Raw genomic sequence first — 15,506 nt, 5'->3', positions numbered from 1 at the left:
TCGATTTTATGATTTCATGCGATGGTGAAAGACATTAATTGAATAATATTGTCACACCCCGTCAAAGTGAGAAGAAAATTAGGGTTCTAAAAGCCTGCGACTTGCTCGAAGCTCACTGGAAGTTGGTTTGTTTGTAAACGAGCTTATATATAAGTGGCCTGTTATCTTAGACATAAATTGTTTGATTTACTATTTTAATAGCCTTAATGTGAACTAGTGATATTTGGATTTCTGATCTACTTAGGACTTTAGCTCGCCGAGAACAAAAAAGATGCCCCTATAAATAAATACACCCCCCCCCCCAAAATCGATAATAATAAACGAAAAGAAGTTATATGGGCCCATGATAATCCAACTGTGTTATGATGTTTAATAGAACGGGCCTAAGATTATCCAGTTGTGTTACTTGTGTAGATGTTTAAGTTTTAATGAGGCCAAGCTAAGTAGATAACCAAACTTATGCCACTCTGCCCTTTGATTTTTGGTAATTAAACAGAGTTCAAATGTAAAAAACCCTAAAAAAAAATCATTTTTGCATAATGTTTCTAGAGCTTTTGCATATAAACGCATGTAGAAAATTGAGAAGTAGAGAAGGTTTTATAATTATCATTATGCATACTAGGAATGATAATTAGAAAACCTTATGTAGATGTTATAATGTAGAGAAGGTAGATGGGACCATTGGAGAACGAACAGTTAGAGTAATAAAGAAAATAAATACACGTAGATATAAAAGACGAAACGGAAGGTGTAAAAGGAAGTAGAGGTAAAATAACTTTACAGCTAGAGGAAGAATCTGAAGAATGTTTTCATGGAGTGTAATAATCCAAAACATTCTATGTTGCATACTTACATAACATGTGCTTTTTATCTAATGTAAAAGAGTAAAAATCATCCTTTTTATAATCCAAAACCTAGGCCCACGTTTAGTGGACAGGCCCACATGCATTGATGGACAGTCCTTTTATCTAGACCAATAAGGCTATGTGCAGTAGAGGGACTATAAATGGGGGCAAATTGTGACACGTGACGCACAGTCAGCAAATGGGGCGAATTTATTTTTAAGGGTGTAATGGTGTATGGGCTACAAATTGGGCCCACAGTATCTTTTTTTATTATTTTCTTTTTATAATTAAACTAATCAAATAAAAACCAATTTCTTTAAATAATTATTTAAAAATGCATTAAAATTCAAAAGAAATACAAAAAAACACATAACTAAAAATATAAAAACAACATATAGTTCAGTTGGCGTACATATTTAGGTTCGGGTCGGGAAATTGAAACGGATAGCTCGGTTGGTTTAGGTTCATCGGGTTCCATTGTAGGTTCACGTTCGGTTGGTTTTGCGAACCATGGTGTTGACCGAAAGGAGGGAATGGGTGGTTCGGTTGGTTCGGGTTGTTTCTAGGATTCATTTTGCATATACATATATACACACACACAACATATATACATATACATATATACACACACACACAACATATATACATATACAAATAGTAATATAATAATAATATATATACATATATATATCTTACACACATATATATATAATAATAATATAAACAAACAAAACAACAGACATGCTGAGCGAGAAAAAGACCCCGCCCCTTATCGCCTGGAGGGACGGTGTTCTAGCCCCATTTCGCTCAAAAATCGCCTGAGCCCACGTCCACTACACATGGCCTAATGACCAGAAAGCATAAATAATAAGTCTTCATTTGTCCTAAAGACATGGACACAATTTATGTCATTGTACGCTAAATTACCGTTGTAAAGCCAAATATTAATATTATAATATTAAAGCAAAATACGAAATGGAAAGACATGATCTCATAATCTTGTAGTAATATTTTGTATTTTCAACTTGTTTTTACTTCGAAACCACATAATCATTAACCAAAACAAATCAAAACCGCGTTTTCAAATCTAACAAATGCATATTGATGATTATATTACTACCAAGGCACAACTATATTAATCAATACAAGACCCATTGGTTAACCTCCATGATCAACAACAAAACAAGCTGCTAAACAAACTCAGAAGTCGGTAACTCACACCTCAATGGGTTGTACATCATGCAAGATTCGTTGTACCCGATACATCAAAATCGCGAATCATTCGTAACAAACCATAAAGTACAAAAACCATAACTTGAAACAATACTTCCTTGCCATAGAACAATTCTCTTCCCGCCCGAAGGTAATAACGTATTTCGAGTTCGTTTTTGAATCAAACCTCATCTCTTTGTATTTCATGTTCGTTTATTTATATCAATATATGTATATAAGGTATGCAATATCTATAGAAAACCTTTATGCAACAGCCATCCCGGCAGGATACTGCATAGGACTGGAGCATATAGTCTCAATGTATTCGGGTTGTTTCTTCACCCTTGATGCATACTTTTCTTTGTGTTCATCAGTGGAGATCTGCTTGGCCCGACATTCCTCACTACAAAATGCTTTCTCGCCTCTGAAAATGAAAAAAAAAAATAATAATCAAATAATAAGCACATGTCGATTTTTAAGTATATTTCTTCTTGTAATGGTAAAAATAAATGTACGTTTTTGTGCTTTATAAATCTTTTTAGGTAACCATGAAAACACATTAGGACACTCAAGTGCTTATGAACGAGCGTTTCTAAACTCATATGCTAACCAATAAAACCAGATAAAGCATAGCTTGCACCAAATAGATGCCGAGTTCGAACCTAAGACCTTTGTTAGTGGAAATTAAATGCGTACCATAGCATAAACCCCTTAAAAGATTGACATAAACATGGTGTAACCTAATTATGCACAAAATTGTTATTTTATAATTCCATTAAACATGAGTGTATCCTAAACCTAATTATTCTAATAAAAAAACAATAAAAGTCATCTACTTTTAAAACAAAACAAAATAAAATTCAACCCAAAATTCACAAGATAATTCTAGGCTTCTAGCACAATCTTATTCAAATCAAAATCATATCTTTTTGCAAAAAACCATCAAATTATCAAAATTAACAACTTAACATAACATAATAATAATAATAATAATAATAATATATTCATAAAATCATACCTATACATGAAGATATCCCAACCCCTGAAGCTTCTTCCTACAAAGACAACAAAAACTCAAAAACTCCACGTCATCAAACACCACCCCACCACCACCACCCACCACCGTTGGCGACGGCGAACAAAACACACCACCACCACCACCACCACAGCTCTTTCTCTTAAACCCATCACCAAAATACTCTCTTTTCTTAATAATATTATTCCCCACGTGCGAAATCACACACGTGTACTCCTCCAATAACTCAACATCTTCTTCCAAAACAGGTCTTTTACTTTTACTAAATATCGGAATCAGGTCGGATCTTGGCGAAACCGAAAAAACCGGGTTCTGGGTATTTTGACCCGTTGACTCATTAGTCAAAGTCACCGCAATTCCCAGCCCCACGACGCCGTTTTGCTCCCGGAATCTTTTTAACATAAATCTTGATTTTTTATTGTTTTTTCCATTATTTTCTTCCATTGTTGGGCAAAATATTATTGGGTTTTTCAAGAATCAGCAAAAAGATTACTGGGTTTTGGGAAAAATTGAAACTTGACTATGAAAATTGAAAATTTTATTAATACATGCATATATGTGTATGTATATATATATATACATGTATGTGTATGTATGAAAGTGGTTTAGAGAGAGAGGGAGAGAGAAAGCAACATGTTTTCTTTCTTCTTCTTCATCTATGAAATAGGCTCAAGGGATTTAAGGAGATTAAAGAAGCTATAATGGCAATCTTGTAAATAATTGATAATTGAGGGGTGAAGATTTATTTCCTACTTTTATTCTAGTTTTAAGTTTACACCCTTGGGTTTGTGTGTTGAAGTAGTTTACTCCCTTGAGAATGTTATCTTGTTAATAAAGTTGATTCTAAGTTTTTATTACTTTGAAAAACATGTTGAGAACTTTGAATCGCGTGACAAAACAGATGAGTCGGTTCAGGTCGGGTTGGGTTGGATCACAGTGGATAGAAGTCAATACAACTTGGTGTGAATGTTTAAACGTGATCACGTCCAAAATGACTGTTTTAAACTGTTTATCTAAAACAAAAGGTATCAGAATCAGCTCAAGGGTTGTATGTGTTTTTGTAGTTGCTGATGACATTGACAACTGCAGGCAGAGACGATAGAGTTGTATTTGGTTTTATAAAAGTGGCAACCTAAATCGAAATGAATCTTTGAGTTCACTCTCATCTATTAAAACCAATTTAAGGATCGTATTGTTTACTTTGGTTCGTGAGGTTGGTTTGGGGACCATGAGAGAACTTCTTAGTGGTGGTTGATGGTGCTCGGTGTGTTTCGGTTGTGGTGTTTCATTGATATTGACCAACTAAATTTATGAGAGAGTGAGTTAGTTTTTGAATCACACATTTAACCGTTTGTATGCTTTCTAAGTTAACAAGTTTTCTAAGTCCGGCCCGTTTGACCAATTGTACAATTTCCATATACCCAAATGAACCAAATAACAGAATAAGTTGATAAAGAAAAATATGCTCAAATCAATTTTTAATGGGTAAATAGCACACTCACTCACTCACTCACTCACTCACTCACTCTCTCTCTCACACACATGTGTATATATATATATGTGTGTGTGAAAGAGACCATATTTGTTTAATTGCTAGTTCACTAGGATTTCATCATTTGGTTCTTTTTTGTCTAGTAAATTTCTTATTTGGCAATGGGCAACAACCTTTCAAATATTCCAATATAATTTGGGAAATGGATATTGTACTTGCCTAAGTTTCTATCATCATAACAAACTCTCATACTGATTGAACAAAATTATTCACCATCTGCTAAACAAACCTAATGGATTGCCAAATAATATCAATGTGACGACATTGCTTGTAATTACTTGCACGCCCAGTAAATAATATGTTTTTTCTATACATAGGCGAGCTAGTGATCGGCTCATAATCATCATAAAGATTTTATGGTCAGAATTATCATGCCGTATATATTGGGATAACGTGTTTCTATAGTTTTAGTATTGTTCTAAATAATTCTTAATGGGTTGTCATGTTTTATGATTGAGGAACTATGTTATTTAATTAGTAATTCACGATGTTCAAATATATTACATAAAAGGCTAGTAGTTTTTTTTTGAACATTAAACTTCATTCAAAAAAACGAGAGAGACCTCAAAACTAAGGCCCCCTCAACAAACCATTTACAACATGTACAAGGGGTACTTGACCCAATCAATCCAATCTATCTTATCTATATTCGATCTAGCCTTTAACCATAAAAACGACATGGCTTTTACTACCGCCACAACCTCAATTACCTTCGGGTCCGAATTGTGAAAGACTTTCTTGTTTCGCTCTTTCCAAATAGCCCAACATGTCACCATAATAACACATCGAACAATCCTTTTACCTTTACCCGCCACCGAGGAGAAATCTTGCCAAGTCTTCAAGTCGTCGATAGTGTTACTAGAGGCCAGAACTAGGCGGCACCAACTCCACACCTTGCTCCAAACACCGAAAGCAAAACCACACGCAACAAAAATATGGTTGACTGTCTCCTCACCAACATTGCACATCGGACAATTTACACTAGGCAAATTCAATTTCCTTTTTACCAGTTCAACCCGTGTAAGGATTCTCTCTTTTTCCAGCCTCCAAAATAGCGCATTAACTTTGATTGGCACCCAGCTTTCCCATCGCATTCCTTGACCAGGATGCCCATAAGCATTTTGACGCATAGCCGTTTTAACTGCTGCACAGAGAAGCCGTTGTGGGCGTTTTGATCCCACAACCAGCAGTCAACAACCTGAGTAATTCGAACGACCGAAAGCATGTAAGCCACATCTTGAACCTCGGAAATCCCTTCAACGGAAGTCATACCCAGCTGCCAAAGATCCTTAATCGATGTCTGATCGCCTTCTATCTCCAAACGAGCAGCAACCGTGACATTTTTGTTCCTGTCAGCTGAGAAAAGGAGCGGCCATCGTCTGTACAGAGGAGTTGAACCAAACCACACGTCCTTCCAAAAATCAATACGAGACCCATCTCCAAGCTTACAAGAAAAGAGGTCCTCAACCCTTCTGCCATCAAACCGAACTTTGTTTAGTACATACACAACTGATTTCCAAACTCCACCTGGAGACTTTTTCACAGGAACAAAAGCCCATTTATTGCGACCTCCATGAAGACTGATAATAACTTTTCGCCACATACTCTCATGCTCTTTTTTGAATCTCCACGCCCACTTTACCAGTAACGCCGCATTCACCTCGGAAATCTTAGAAATACCTAACCCTTCGAGATTTTTTGGTCTCGTTACAACTTCCCAAGCAACCCAATGAACCCCTTTCCCATCCTTATTTCCAACCCATAAGAACTTTCGCATCAATCTCTCAATGATTTCTACCACAGTACTAGGCGCTCGAAATATAGATAAATAATAAACCGGTAGGCTCGCGAGCACCGATTTTATTAACGTGATCCGACCTCCAATGGAGAGGACCTTAGTCTTCCAAGATTGCAACCAGCTCCTAACCTTTTCAATCACCGTATCCCAATGGGAGATACGGTTCATGTTAGCACCGATTTTAATCCCCAGGTATTGAAATGTAAATACGCCAAAACTGCATCCCATAGAGTCTGCCAAACTTCTAACTTCGGCTTCCGGAATACCCACACCATAAAGAAACGACTTGTGGACGTTTATTTTCATCCCGGAAACAATATAAAAAATACGGAGTAGCCTTGTAACTTGAACAATATTCTCGGGGGACCAAGAACCCATGATGAGAGCATCGTCAGCATACAACATGTGCGAGATAATAGGACCATCACTCGGAGCCGAAATACCTTCAATGTCCCCCAACTGAACCGCTCTAGATAGTAAAGACGCCAAAGCCTCCATGACTATCAAGAACAAAAAAGGCGACAAGGGGTCGCCTTGTCGGAGACCTTTTTTACAATCAAACTCGAACGTCGGGGACCCGTTCACTAGAACCGCAGACCGAGCAGATTGAATAATACCTCTAACCCATGAACACCATTTATCCGGGAACCCCATTTGTTGCATGATGGAGATGAGGAACTCCCAATTCACGTTGTCATACGCCTTCTCGAAATCTAACTTAAACAGAAACGCCTTTTTCCCCACCTTCTTCATCCAACCAACAAGTTCATTAAGGACAAGGGGACCATCAAGGATGAGCCTGTCCTTAAGAAAAGCCGACTGTGAATCGGAAATCACATCTCCCAACACTTTCTTAATCCTGCCAGCCACTACCTTCGATATCGCCTTATTTATAACCCCAACTAGGTTTATAGGCCTGTAGCCCTTTAAACCCAGAGGCGTTTTATTTTTAGCGACCAATGTAATATATGACAAACTGCACTCTTTGTTTATCATACCCGTGTCATGAAACTCGGCAAAAACCCGCATAAAATCCTCCTCTAAGTCCTCCCAAAAACATTTAATGAAACGGAAATTAAATCCATCAGGACCTGGAGCCTTATCCGACCCACACTCGAACACGGCGTCTTTGATCTCACCCTTCGAAAACGGAGCAGTCAACATACTATTTTCTTCGGATACTTTTTTCAAACCAGGACAAACTAAACCCGGCCTGCTGACATGCTTTTCTTTAAACATCTCTCTATAAAACCGCAACACTTCTCTCTTAACTAAAGAAGGTTTTGAAACCCACTCCCCGTTCACCAAAAACCTGGGATCATATTAGCCGCTTTTCTCCCATTCACACAACGATGGAAGTAAGCCGAATTATCATCACCAAAGGAGGCCCACTTCACTCTCGATTTCTGCTTCAAGTCTTTATTTTTCAGCATCGTTAAACTAGCCAACTCTTTCTTGCTCTCCTCCCAAATCCATAAGTCTTGTTCATCAAGAGCCCCGTCTTCCATTTTATTTTCCAGCCGAGATATATCCTTCTGAAGCCGAGTTATCTCCTCCCCTTCTTTGGCCGACACACATTTCCACCATTTCTTTAATTCCCTTTTTACCTCAGCAAGCTTTTTAAACAAGGAGATATCTGCAGGACCCTCATAATAAGCATTGGAGAGAGCGTTTTTAACGACATCAAAACAATCATCCCTGTCCAACCAAGAGTCGAACCATTTGAATGGTTTGGGCCCATAGTTAGTATCAACAACTGTCAACAAAATCAGATTATGATCTAATAATTCCCTGTTTAAAGCCCTTAAACAAGCCCCGTGCCATCTGTTAAAAAACTCAACTAGAAACCTGTCTATCTTGCTCATCTTGATCGAATCACTAATAGTCGTCAAATAAGTGAACTTGTTTCCCTGCATATTAAATTCTTGGAGACAAGCTTCATCAATAAAATTGTTAAAATCGTGAGCCGCTCTAACATTAAACTTCGAATTTTTTCTTTCCTCCACCCATCTAACCGAATTGAAATCTCCAAAAAATATCCACATACCCAACTTACCCTGCATCAAACCCAAAAGGCTATCCCATAACACCCTTTTCTCCCCAACCTTCTGTGGCGCATAGACATTCACAATGTTAACCAAAGACCCATCTTCTATTAAGTTACCGGACACCAAAAGAAAGTGTTGCTCCTTAATAGAAGAAACTTTCTTAAACTTCCTATTGTTCCAGACAGTAATAAGGCCACCTGATTTACCCCTGGCCCAACTATATCAGCATCAAAACCACCATTCCCCCGAACCGAAGCTATGTCGAAGTTACCCACATCAGCCAACATCGACTCTTGTAAACCCAAAACATCTACTTTATGATTAGACACCAATTTTTCACCCAAGCCAGTTTCCCAACCGACCCAATGCCTCTAACATTCAAAGACAAGAAATTCATTTCAAACCTGTTTGTCGCCTTTCACCTTCAATTGATTCTTTAATAAGCTGTTCGAACCCTTGTAAGTTCGTCCCTAGCCGATCTCCAAATTCGATAGTTGCTTCCATTTCGCTTATCTCCAGATTCAAAGCTTCTGTTGAAGTGGTAGTTTCGAAATTGTTGTTAATCAGTTGTTCCTTGTCAGTGACTTCTTCGTCTTGTTCCAGATTATCCACCAATACCTGAAATGGGTTAGTAGAGCAAATTGGCCCCCCTCCTCTATTTTTAACCACATTATGGTCATGGGCTAAAATAATCGGTTCCAGCCCAAAAGGATCCTCAGTGACTTTGGACCCCTTATTGGGCCGATCGTTACTGCTCAAGTATTCACTTCCAGAAGCCTGGCCCACTTCCCTATTTTTCTTTTTGTCTTTATTACGTTTGTTATTTCTAAAAGATACTGGTTGACTTCGGTCAAGACAATTATTTTCCAGAGAATCATTCCTTTCCAAACAATCCGGCTGTAATCTCTCCTCATAACTCCCACCATTAACTGCAGCATTAAATTCTCCTTGATCATTGGCCGAAAAATCCTCAGTTTCCAAAAATCCTGGTACCACCGGGATTTTCATGTCAACCGGATTCCGGTCACAACCATCCTTTGACTGACTCATCATATCATCAGCACCTTCAACGAAACTTGAAATCCATTCTTTCTCTTCCTCATCTATCCAAATTTTATACGATTTGCCACGCCATTTAAGAAAAATAAAATCCTTAATTCGAGAACCCTGATCAACTAACACTCCGAGATAATGGGAGGAAGAATCCACGTCCAGTTTATTCAGGCTTGGCTTCCTCACCACCATACCGAAGTGTCCACCAATGTCTGTAAGTACTTGATCAGCAAGTATTCTCAGAGGAATCCCCGACACTTTCAACCAAGCGATACGTTCAAACGACAATTCTTGCCCTTCCCACAGAGCCACAGACTGTTCCGGTCTGCCCACGAATTCATCGATAGCCATAATCGCATGCTCCTTCTTCTTGAACGTTATCAATACCACGAAACCACCAAGGCAAGCCACCTCCCCTTCCCCTAACCCAATCTCCTTCAAAATGTTGTTAATCCTCCTAAGCACTTCAAGAGAAGAAACTTTCAATACCACCGATCTCCCTTGTAAATCAGCAAAACCGTTGGTACTATCTTCAACCACTATAGTTTTTTCTTTTGCAACCCCAGCGAATGCATCTTTGTAAGACATAGGACTTGATGCAAAGGTATTCATGTTCCCATGCATCGGCTCCACGTTCACCGGTCTCTCCCGTGTCTCCGGGATCCTACGTGACGAAGGCCTTCTATCATTGATCTCCCCTTCCTCCATCACAAACCTTGTCATATTGACTTTCAGCTTATACTCACCTAAACGAATGGAAGACAAAACTCTCTCCATCTCTCTAGCATCCTTAACATCCAGTAAAGAGACAAAACCGAAACACTTCCCTTCCTTATCTCTTTTTTTGGCGTTATAGATGTCAAAAATAGTACCAAAATTCCTGATCTCCTTTGCTAAATCATTCCCACTGCATCTATCCGGCAAATTCGTGACATAAAACTTGGTAATCCTGGTTAAAACCTCCACCGGAATGGATTTCAGGCGAGATCCCATGAGAGCGTTTAGTTGAATCATAAGCGGAATTAGATGCCTAAAAACACACTTATAATTTATTATTTTTAGTTTTAAAAAATAAAGAAAAATATAATTAGAAAATTAAAAGTATGCAGTTTATTGATATTTTCATATGGTCTTTAGTTATATAAATAAGAGATGTTTTTATTTACTTTGTCTATTAATGATGGGGTGTTTTGGGTATAACATATTAAACCTTGAGGGTTTTATCTGTTAATTTATGAACTACTGGGCCTTTGGACTCACTACTGAAAACCTCAGGGTGTTATATAGTATTTCTCCTTGTTTTCTTCTCCATATTCTTGATTTTTTTATTTTTTCCTTTTTTTAATTCTCATCTTTTTTAGAATATAATAATTTCTGCCAATCATACCTACAAAGATTTTTTTGATATTATTTAATGCCAAATGGAAACATTCTATTGAAATTTGATATAATATATGTGTGTGTGAGGGAGGGAGGATATATAATTAGTAAGAAAAATTGCAACACTATTATTTAATGATGAACATGATCAGTTAAAAAAAATTGTAATATTTCTAAATTGTTTTGAAGTTTTAAAACCTATCGTTATGGGTGCTCTTATATCATTTGTTTTGTATGTATAATCTTTTTTAATGTTTTTCCAAACTTGCTTTGATTATTTCAACCAGAAACTTAAAAATACATAAAAAAAGTGTGTATAAAATAATGATCGAATATTTGTGTCACCATACTTGATTTGACTTATAATTAATTCATAGGGCTAATACTTTTTATATAACTTTTAAATAAAAAATAAGGAAAGTGAATACGGTGCTGTCATACACATAACATTACACGCAAAATTCACCAAAACTATGTAGTTTTGATAAAAATCCCTAAAAATAGTAACTAAATCTCTTGATTTCTAAACTATCTCCATTTGTACAGATCTTTCTTCCTTTCTTCTTGCTACCCGGACATCGATACCTAATTCCTTGGTTTTCTTTTTTCAAAATTCTTCTAAGGTTCAGAGTCAAACATTTGGCATATGGCTATGCAAGTAGTATTATGAGATTATCAGAAAACCCGAAAACCCGAACGTCTTCTCTATTCGTATATTCTATTTCAATAAAAAAAAATCGCAATATTTCTCGGTGGCAAGAATTGGAATTGATCACGAAGGTTCAACTGATTGATTTTATGTTAAGAAATTAACTAACATTTTTTATTTGAGATGCACCACAGGTCTTTGCACTCAAACTTATGATCTTATTACCTTTAATTTAAATGGATTTTCACATTGCTTAAAATATTGTCCTTTGAGAAATTATATTTATCATATCTGTAATTGTGATTCTGGTACCTATATAGCTAATTGGAATAACAAGTAATAATAGATAAAATATTAGGGTTCATGGGTAACTGTGATTCTTAATCAATTTAAAAGATGCCACAGATGTGAACATTCGAGAAGCCAGGAACGAGGGATAGAGCAAATGCAGAAATTGTGTTGTGTTTTTTGCTAAAGGAAAAATGAAGTTATTTGTTTAATTTTAATCAAAACTACGTAGTTTTGATGAGTTTTGCATGTAAGGTTGGGTGTATGACAACACCGTATTCACTTTCCCCATGAAAATTATTATTATAAATATTTAACAAATAGAAGAAAAGAAACTTTGTTCCACTTATAATCTTGAATTGATTAAAATAAACAAGTAAATTGATAGTGAGTGACACTTTGTGAAACACTTTATGATTGTTTCCTCCTAAACTCAATCTTCAATAAACAAATTGCCACCATGCTTCAAAAGTGGTTCACACTAACATCAAAGCGTACATCATTCAGTGCATTGTATTCATTTGGTGAAACAATCATTATATTACATTATAATATTATTTTATGTTATGATATATATATATATATATATATATATATATATATTTGAATGACGGCATTATATTAACAAAGGCGAGCTAGTAATTACTAGTCCCCAACAACATAAAGGAGCTTACATATTTAGCATATCAAACTTATACTAAGTATTTTAATTGATTACATTTTTTTTTATCTTGAAACCACCCAAAGGTAAATTTGTATTTTTATGTTTTCCACAATTTGAGTAGGGCTAGTGTTTACTCCCTTAAAGATCTTGTCGTTTCTTGCTCTCCAAAGTGACTCGAAAAATGGCTTGAATTAACTTTGTACGTCTTTTATCCCGGGCCATGCTGGATCCAGCACGTCATTTATGGAGAAGGCAAAAAAAGGTGGAAGCTTACACTGTGACATCTGACCCGATCCGACCCGACCCAGGTACCCGTTTCTCTGATCCGATCTCTTTCTTTTGTGATTTAATATTTAGAGTTAATAGCCATTTTCGTCCCTGTGATTTGCTACTTTCGCCACTTCAGTCCAAAGTTTGAAATTTTGTCAATTTAGTCCTTATAGTTTTAAACATTAGCCAATTACGTCCCCCCGTCTAACAGCATCCAACTATGCCGTTAGATTTAGGGGTATTATTGTCTTTCTCCTATTTATATTTAGTTAATGGTCAGTTTCGTCCCTGTAGTTTGATACTTTTTCTACTTCAGTCCAAAGTTTGAAATTTGTCAATTTTATGTTTAATTTATTCAGTTTTTTTTGTTTTTTTTTGTTTTTGCTACTTCAGTCCATGATAGAATTCATTGGTAATTTGGTAAAGTGGTCAGGGTAATTCCCTAAAACCGAACTATATCGAAAAAACCAAAATCGTTTCTCTGATTAATGCATAATAGTTAGGGTTTAGAGATTAACATATCGTAGCAAACATTTGGGTCGAAATCAACATCAGGAGGTCGAATATCCCGTATTTTCATGTTTGCTCAAGAAATTAATGCACTAAATCGCATGTGTGTTCTTCAAATCGTGGTATTGTTCTTGAATTCGTCGGATTCAACCCTAGAATTGTAGTCGATATGAAGAATTCAAGAACAACACCACGATTTGAAGAACACACATGCGATCTAGTGTATCGATTTCTTGAGCAAACATGGAAATGCGGGATATTTGACCTCCTGATGTGATTTCGACCAAGATGTTTGCTACAATATGTTAATCTCTAAACCGTAACTATTATGCATTAACCAAAGAAATGATTTTAGTTTTATCGGTATAGTACGGTTTTAGGGAATTACCTTGACCACTTTACCAATGAATTCCACCATGAGGGAGAGTTTAGAAAATGTCTAGAAACTAAATACGAGGGGGGTATGATTATTGTTATCGACAGAGTAAACGTAAACCTGTTTTGGTCGATGCTTGATGGTTTTGGGCTTGGCTTATGCTCTTAAAGGCTATAGACAAAAAAAAGAAAAAAAAGCTGAATAAATTAAACATAAAATTGAAAAATTTTCAAATTTTGGACTGAGGTAGCAAAAGTATCAAACCACAGGGACGAAACTGGCCATTAACTAAACATAAATAGAAGAAAGACAAAAATACCCCTTAAACTAACGGCATAGCTGGATGCCGTTAGACTAGAGGACGTAATTGGCTAATGTTTCAAACTATAAGGACTAAGTTGACAAAATTTCAAACTTTGGACTGAAGTGGCGAAAGTAGCAAACCACATGGACGAAAATGGACATTAACTCTAATATTTATTTATACTTATATTTTACTTTTAATAATAATAATATATTTTCCTTCCCGCCTCTTTCCCTCTCTTTCTTTCCGCCGTCCCGTCCCTCTTCTCTCTTTCCGCCTTCTTTTCCCTCTTGTCGCCGTCCCGCCCTTAAGCCTTGTTTCCCTCTTTGCTTGTCATTTGTTCCTTCCCGCCTAAGGTTGTCTGCGCAGCTCCACGCGCCAGACTCCTTTCAAGGACGCCTGCGTGAAGACCATCTGTTCCAGCGATACGCGAGACGAACTCTTCTCGCAGCGCGCTAAGAATTGTAATTCTTCTCGTAGCGCGCGAAGAACGGTAGTTCTTCCCGCGACGCGCTAAGGATTTGTAGTTCTTCTCGCAGCGCGCTAAGAATCGTAGTTCATCCCTCGACGCGCGAAGAATTATAGTTCTTCCCGCGGCGCGCTAGGAATTATAGTTCCTCCCGCGGCGCGCTAAGAAATGTGATTCTTCCCGCGGCGCGCCTTAGCCTTCTCGCGCTAAACCCTTTGAGTTTTCTTCTGTTGAATCTAGCCGTTTGCTTTTGTATTGTCTTACCTTCTGTGCTGTTGACCTGACCTATCTTATGTCTGAAAAGTTACTTTCGGCGCAGCATGCGCACCAACCCCATTGGTTGGCAGAAAAAGTGACTGGCATTATCTTTTGAGATCTGCTTTTTCAATGCCTGACCAGTACCTTTATCTGACCCGCCCATGCCTGTTTACTGTTCCCTGTCAGCTTTATCTTGCCCCCTGCAGCTGCCATATCTTTTGATATCTTTTGCTTTTGGAATCTTTTGCTTTTTGAGATCTTTTCCCCTTTTCTAGGGATTGTGTTCCCTAGGGTTTCTCTATAAATAATAATGTTATTTTCCTAACACTACACACACAAAGCACTTAAACTCTCCTATTCTCTCTTGCTCCTTGCTCTCTCTGCCGTCCTCCTCTCTGCCTCCGTCTTCCTCCCTGTTCTGCCCTGCTTTTTCGGTAATATATTATATATAATAATTTACTTATTAATTATGCTAACTTATAATCAAGACTTAAAACCAATCATTAAAACAATAATCTTATTTTTAGGTTAACTTGTGCTTGTTTAAAGTTGGTTCTTGCTTTATCTCACACCGCATCGTTTATCAAGTGAGTAATCTCGTACCTAATCCCTTTTTATTTTTAATGTTTTGGGATGTTCATGTGTTCGTACAAACTTGAGTCTTAAACTGGTTTATGAACTTTAGTCGCGCAGTATCCCATGTGTTGAGGACGTTTACTTGGCTGTTTATTTGTATGTGTGTATCATTAACCGCTTTGTTCGGCCTATTCCGAAGTTTTCATGGATCCATTAGA

General features: G+C 37.0%; 1 protein-coding gene and 1 pseudogene across 2 annotated transcripts; both read right to left on the bottom strand.

Moving 5' to 3' along the window:
* Positions 1–1,806: 1,806 nt before the first annotated feature.
* Positions 1,807–3,732, bottom strand: LOC143578131 (FCS-Like Zinc finger 14-like; annotated as a pseudogene). Its single transcript, XR_013143216.1, has 2 exons — positions 3,076–3,732; positions 1,807–2,481 (listed from the first exon to the last, which is right to left on the bottom strand). The product of XR_013143216.1 is annotated as an FCS-Like Zinc finger 14-like (transcript).
* A 1,506-nt stretch (positions 3,733–5,238) lies between these two features.
* Positions 5,239–5,613, bottom strand: LOC143578125 (uncharacterized). The gene has a single exon (XM_077061788.1). The coding sequence runs from the start codon at positions 5,611–5,613 to the stop codon at positions 5,239–5,241; it is 375 nt and encodes a 124-aa protein (XP_076917903.1).
* Positions 5,614–15,506: the final 9,893 nt, after the last annotated feature.

Source organism: Bidens hawaiensis, unplaced genomic scaffold (genome assembly GCF_021521415.1).
Source record: "Bidens hawaiensis isolate Kalapana, Puna unplaced genomic scaffold, B.hawaiensis_p1.1 tig00029041_1, whole genome shotgun sequence".
In the NCBI taxonomy this organism is placed as follows: domain Eukaryota; kingdom Viridiplantae; phylum Streptophyta; class Magnoliopsida; order Asterales; family Asteraceae; genus Bidens; species Bidens hawaiensis.
Note: the sequence above shows the minus strand (reverse complement) of the source record. Positions and strands in the feature narration are given on the sequence as shown.

Excerpts from the sequence above, each read along its gene's own strand:
- LOC143578125 (XM_077061788.1), bottom strand. The coding sequence starts at position 5,613 with ATGTGCAATGTTGGTGAGGAGACAGTCAACCATATTTTTGTTGCGTGT.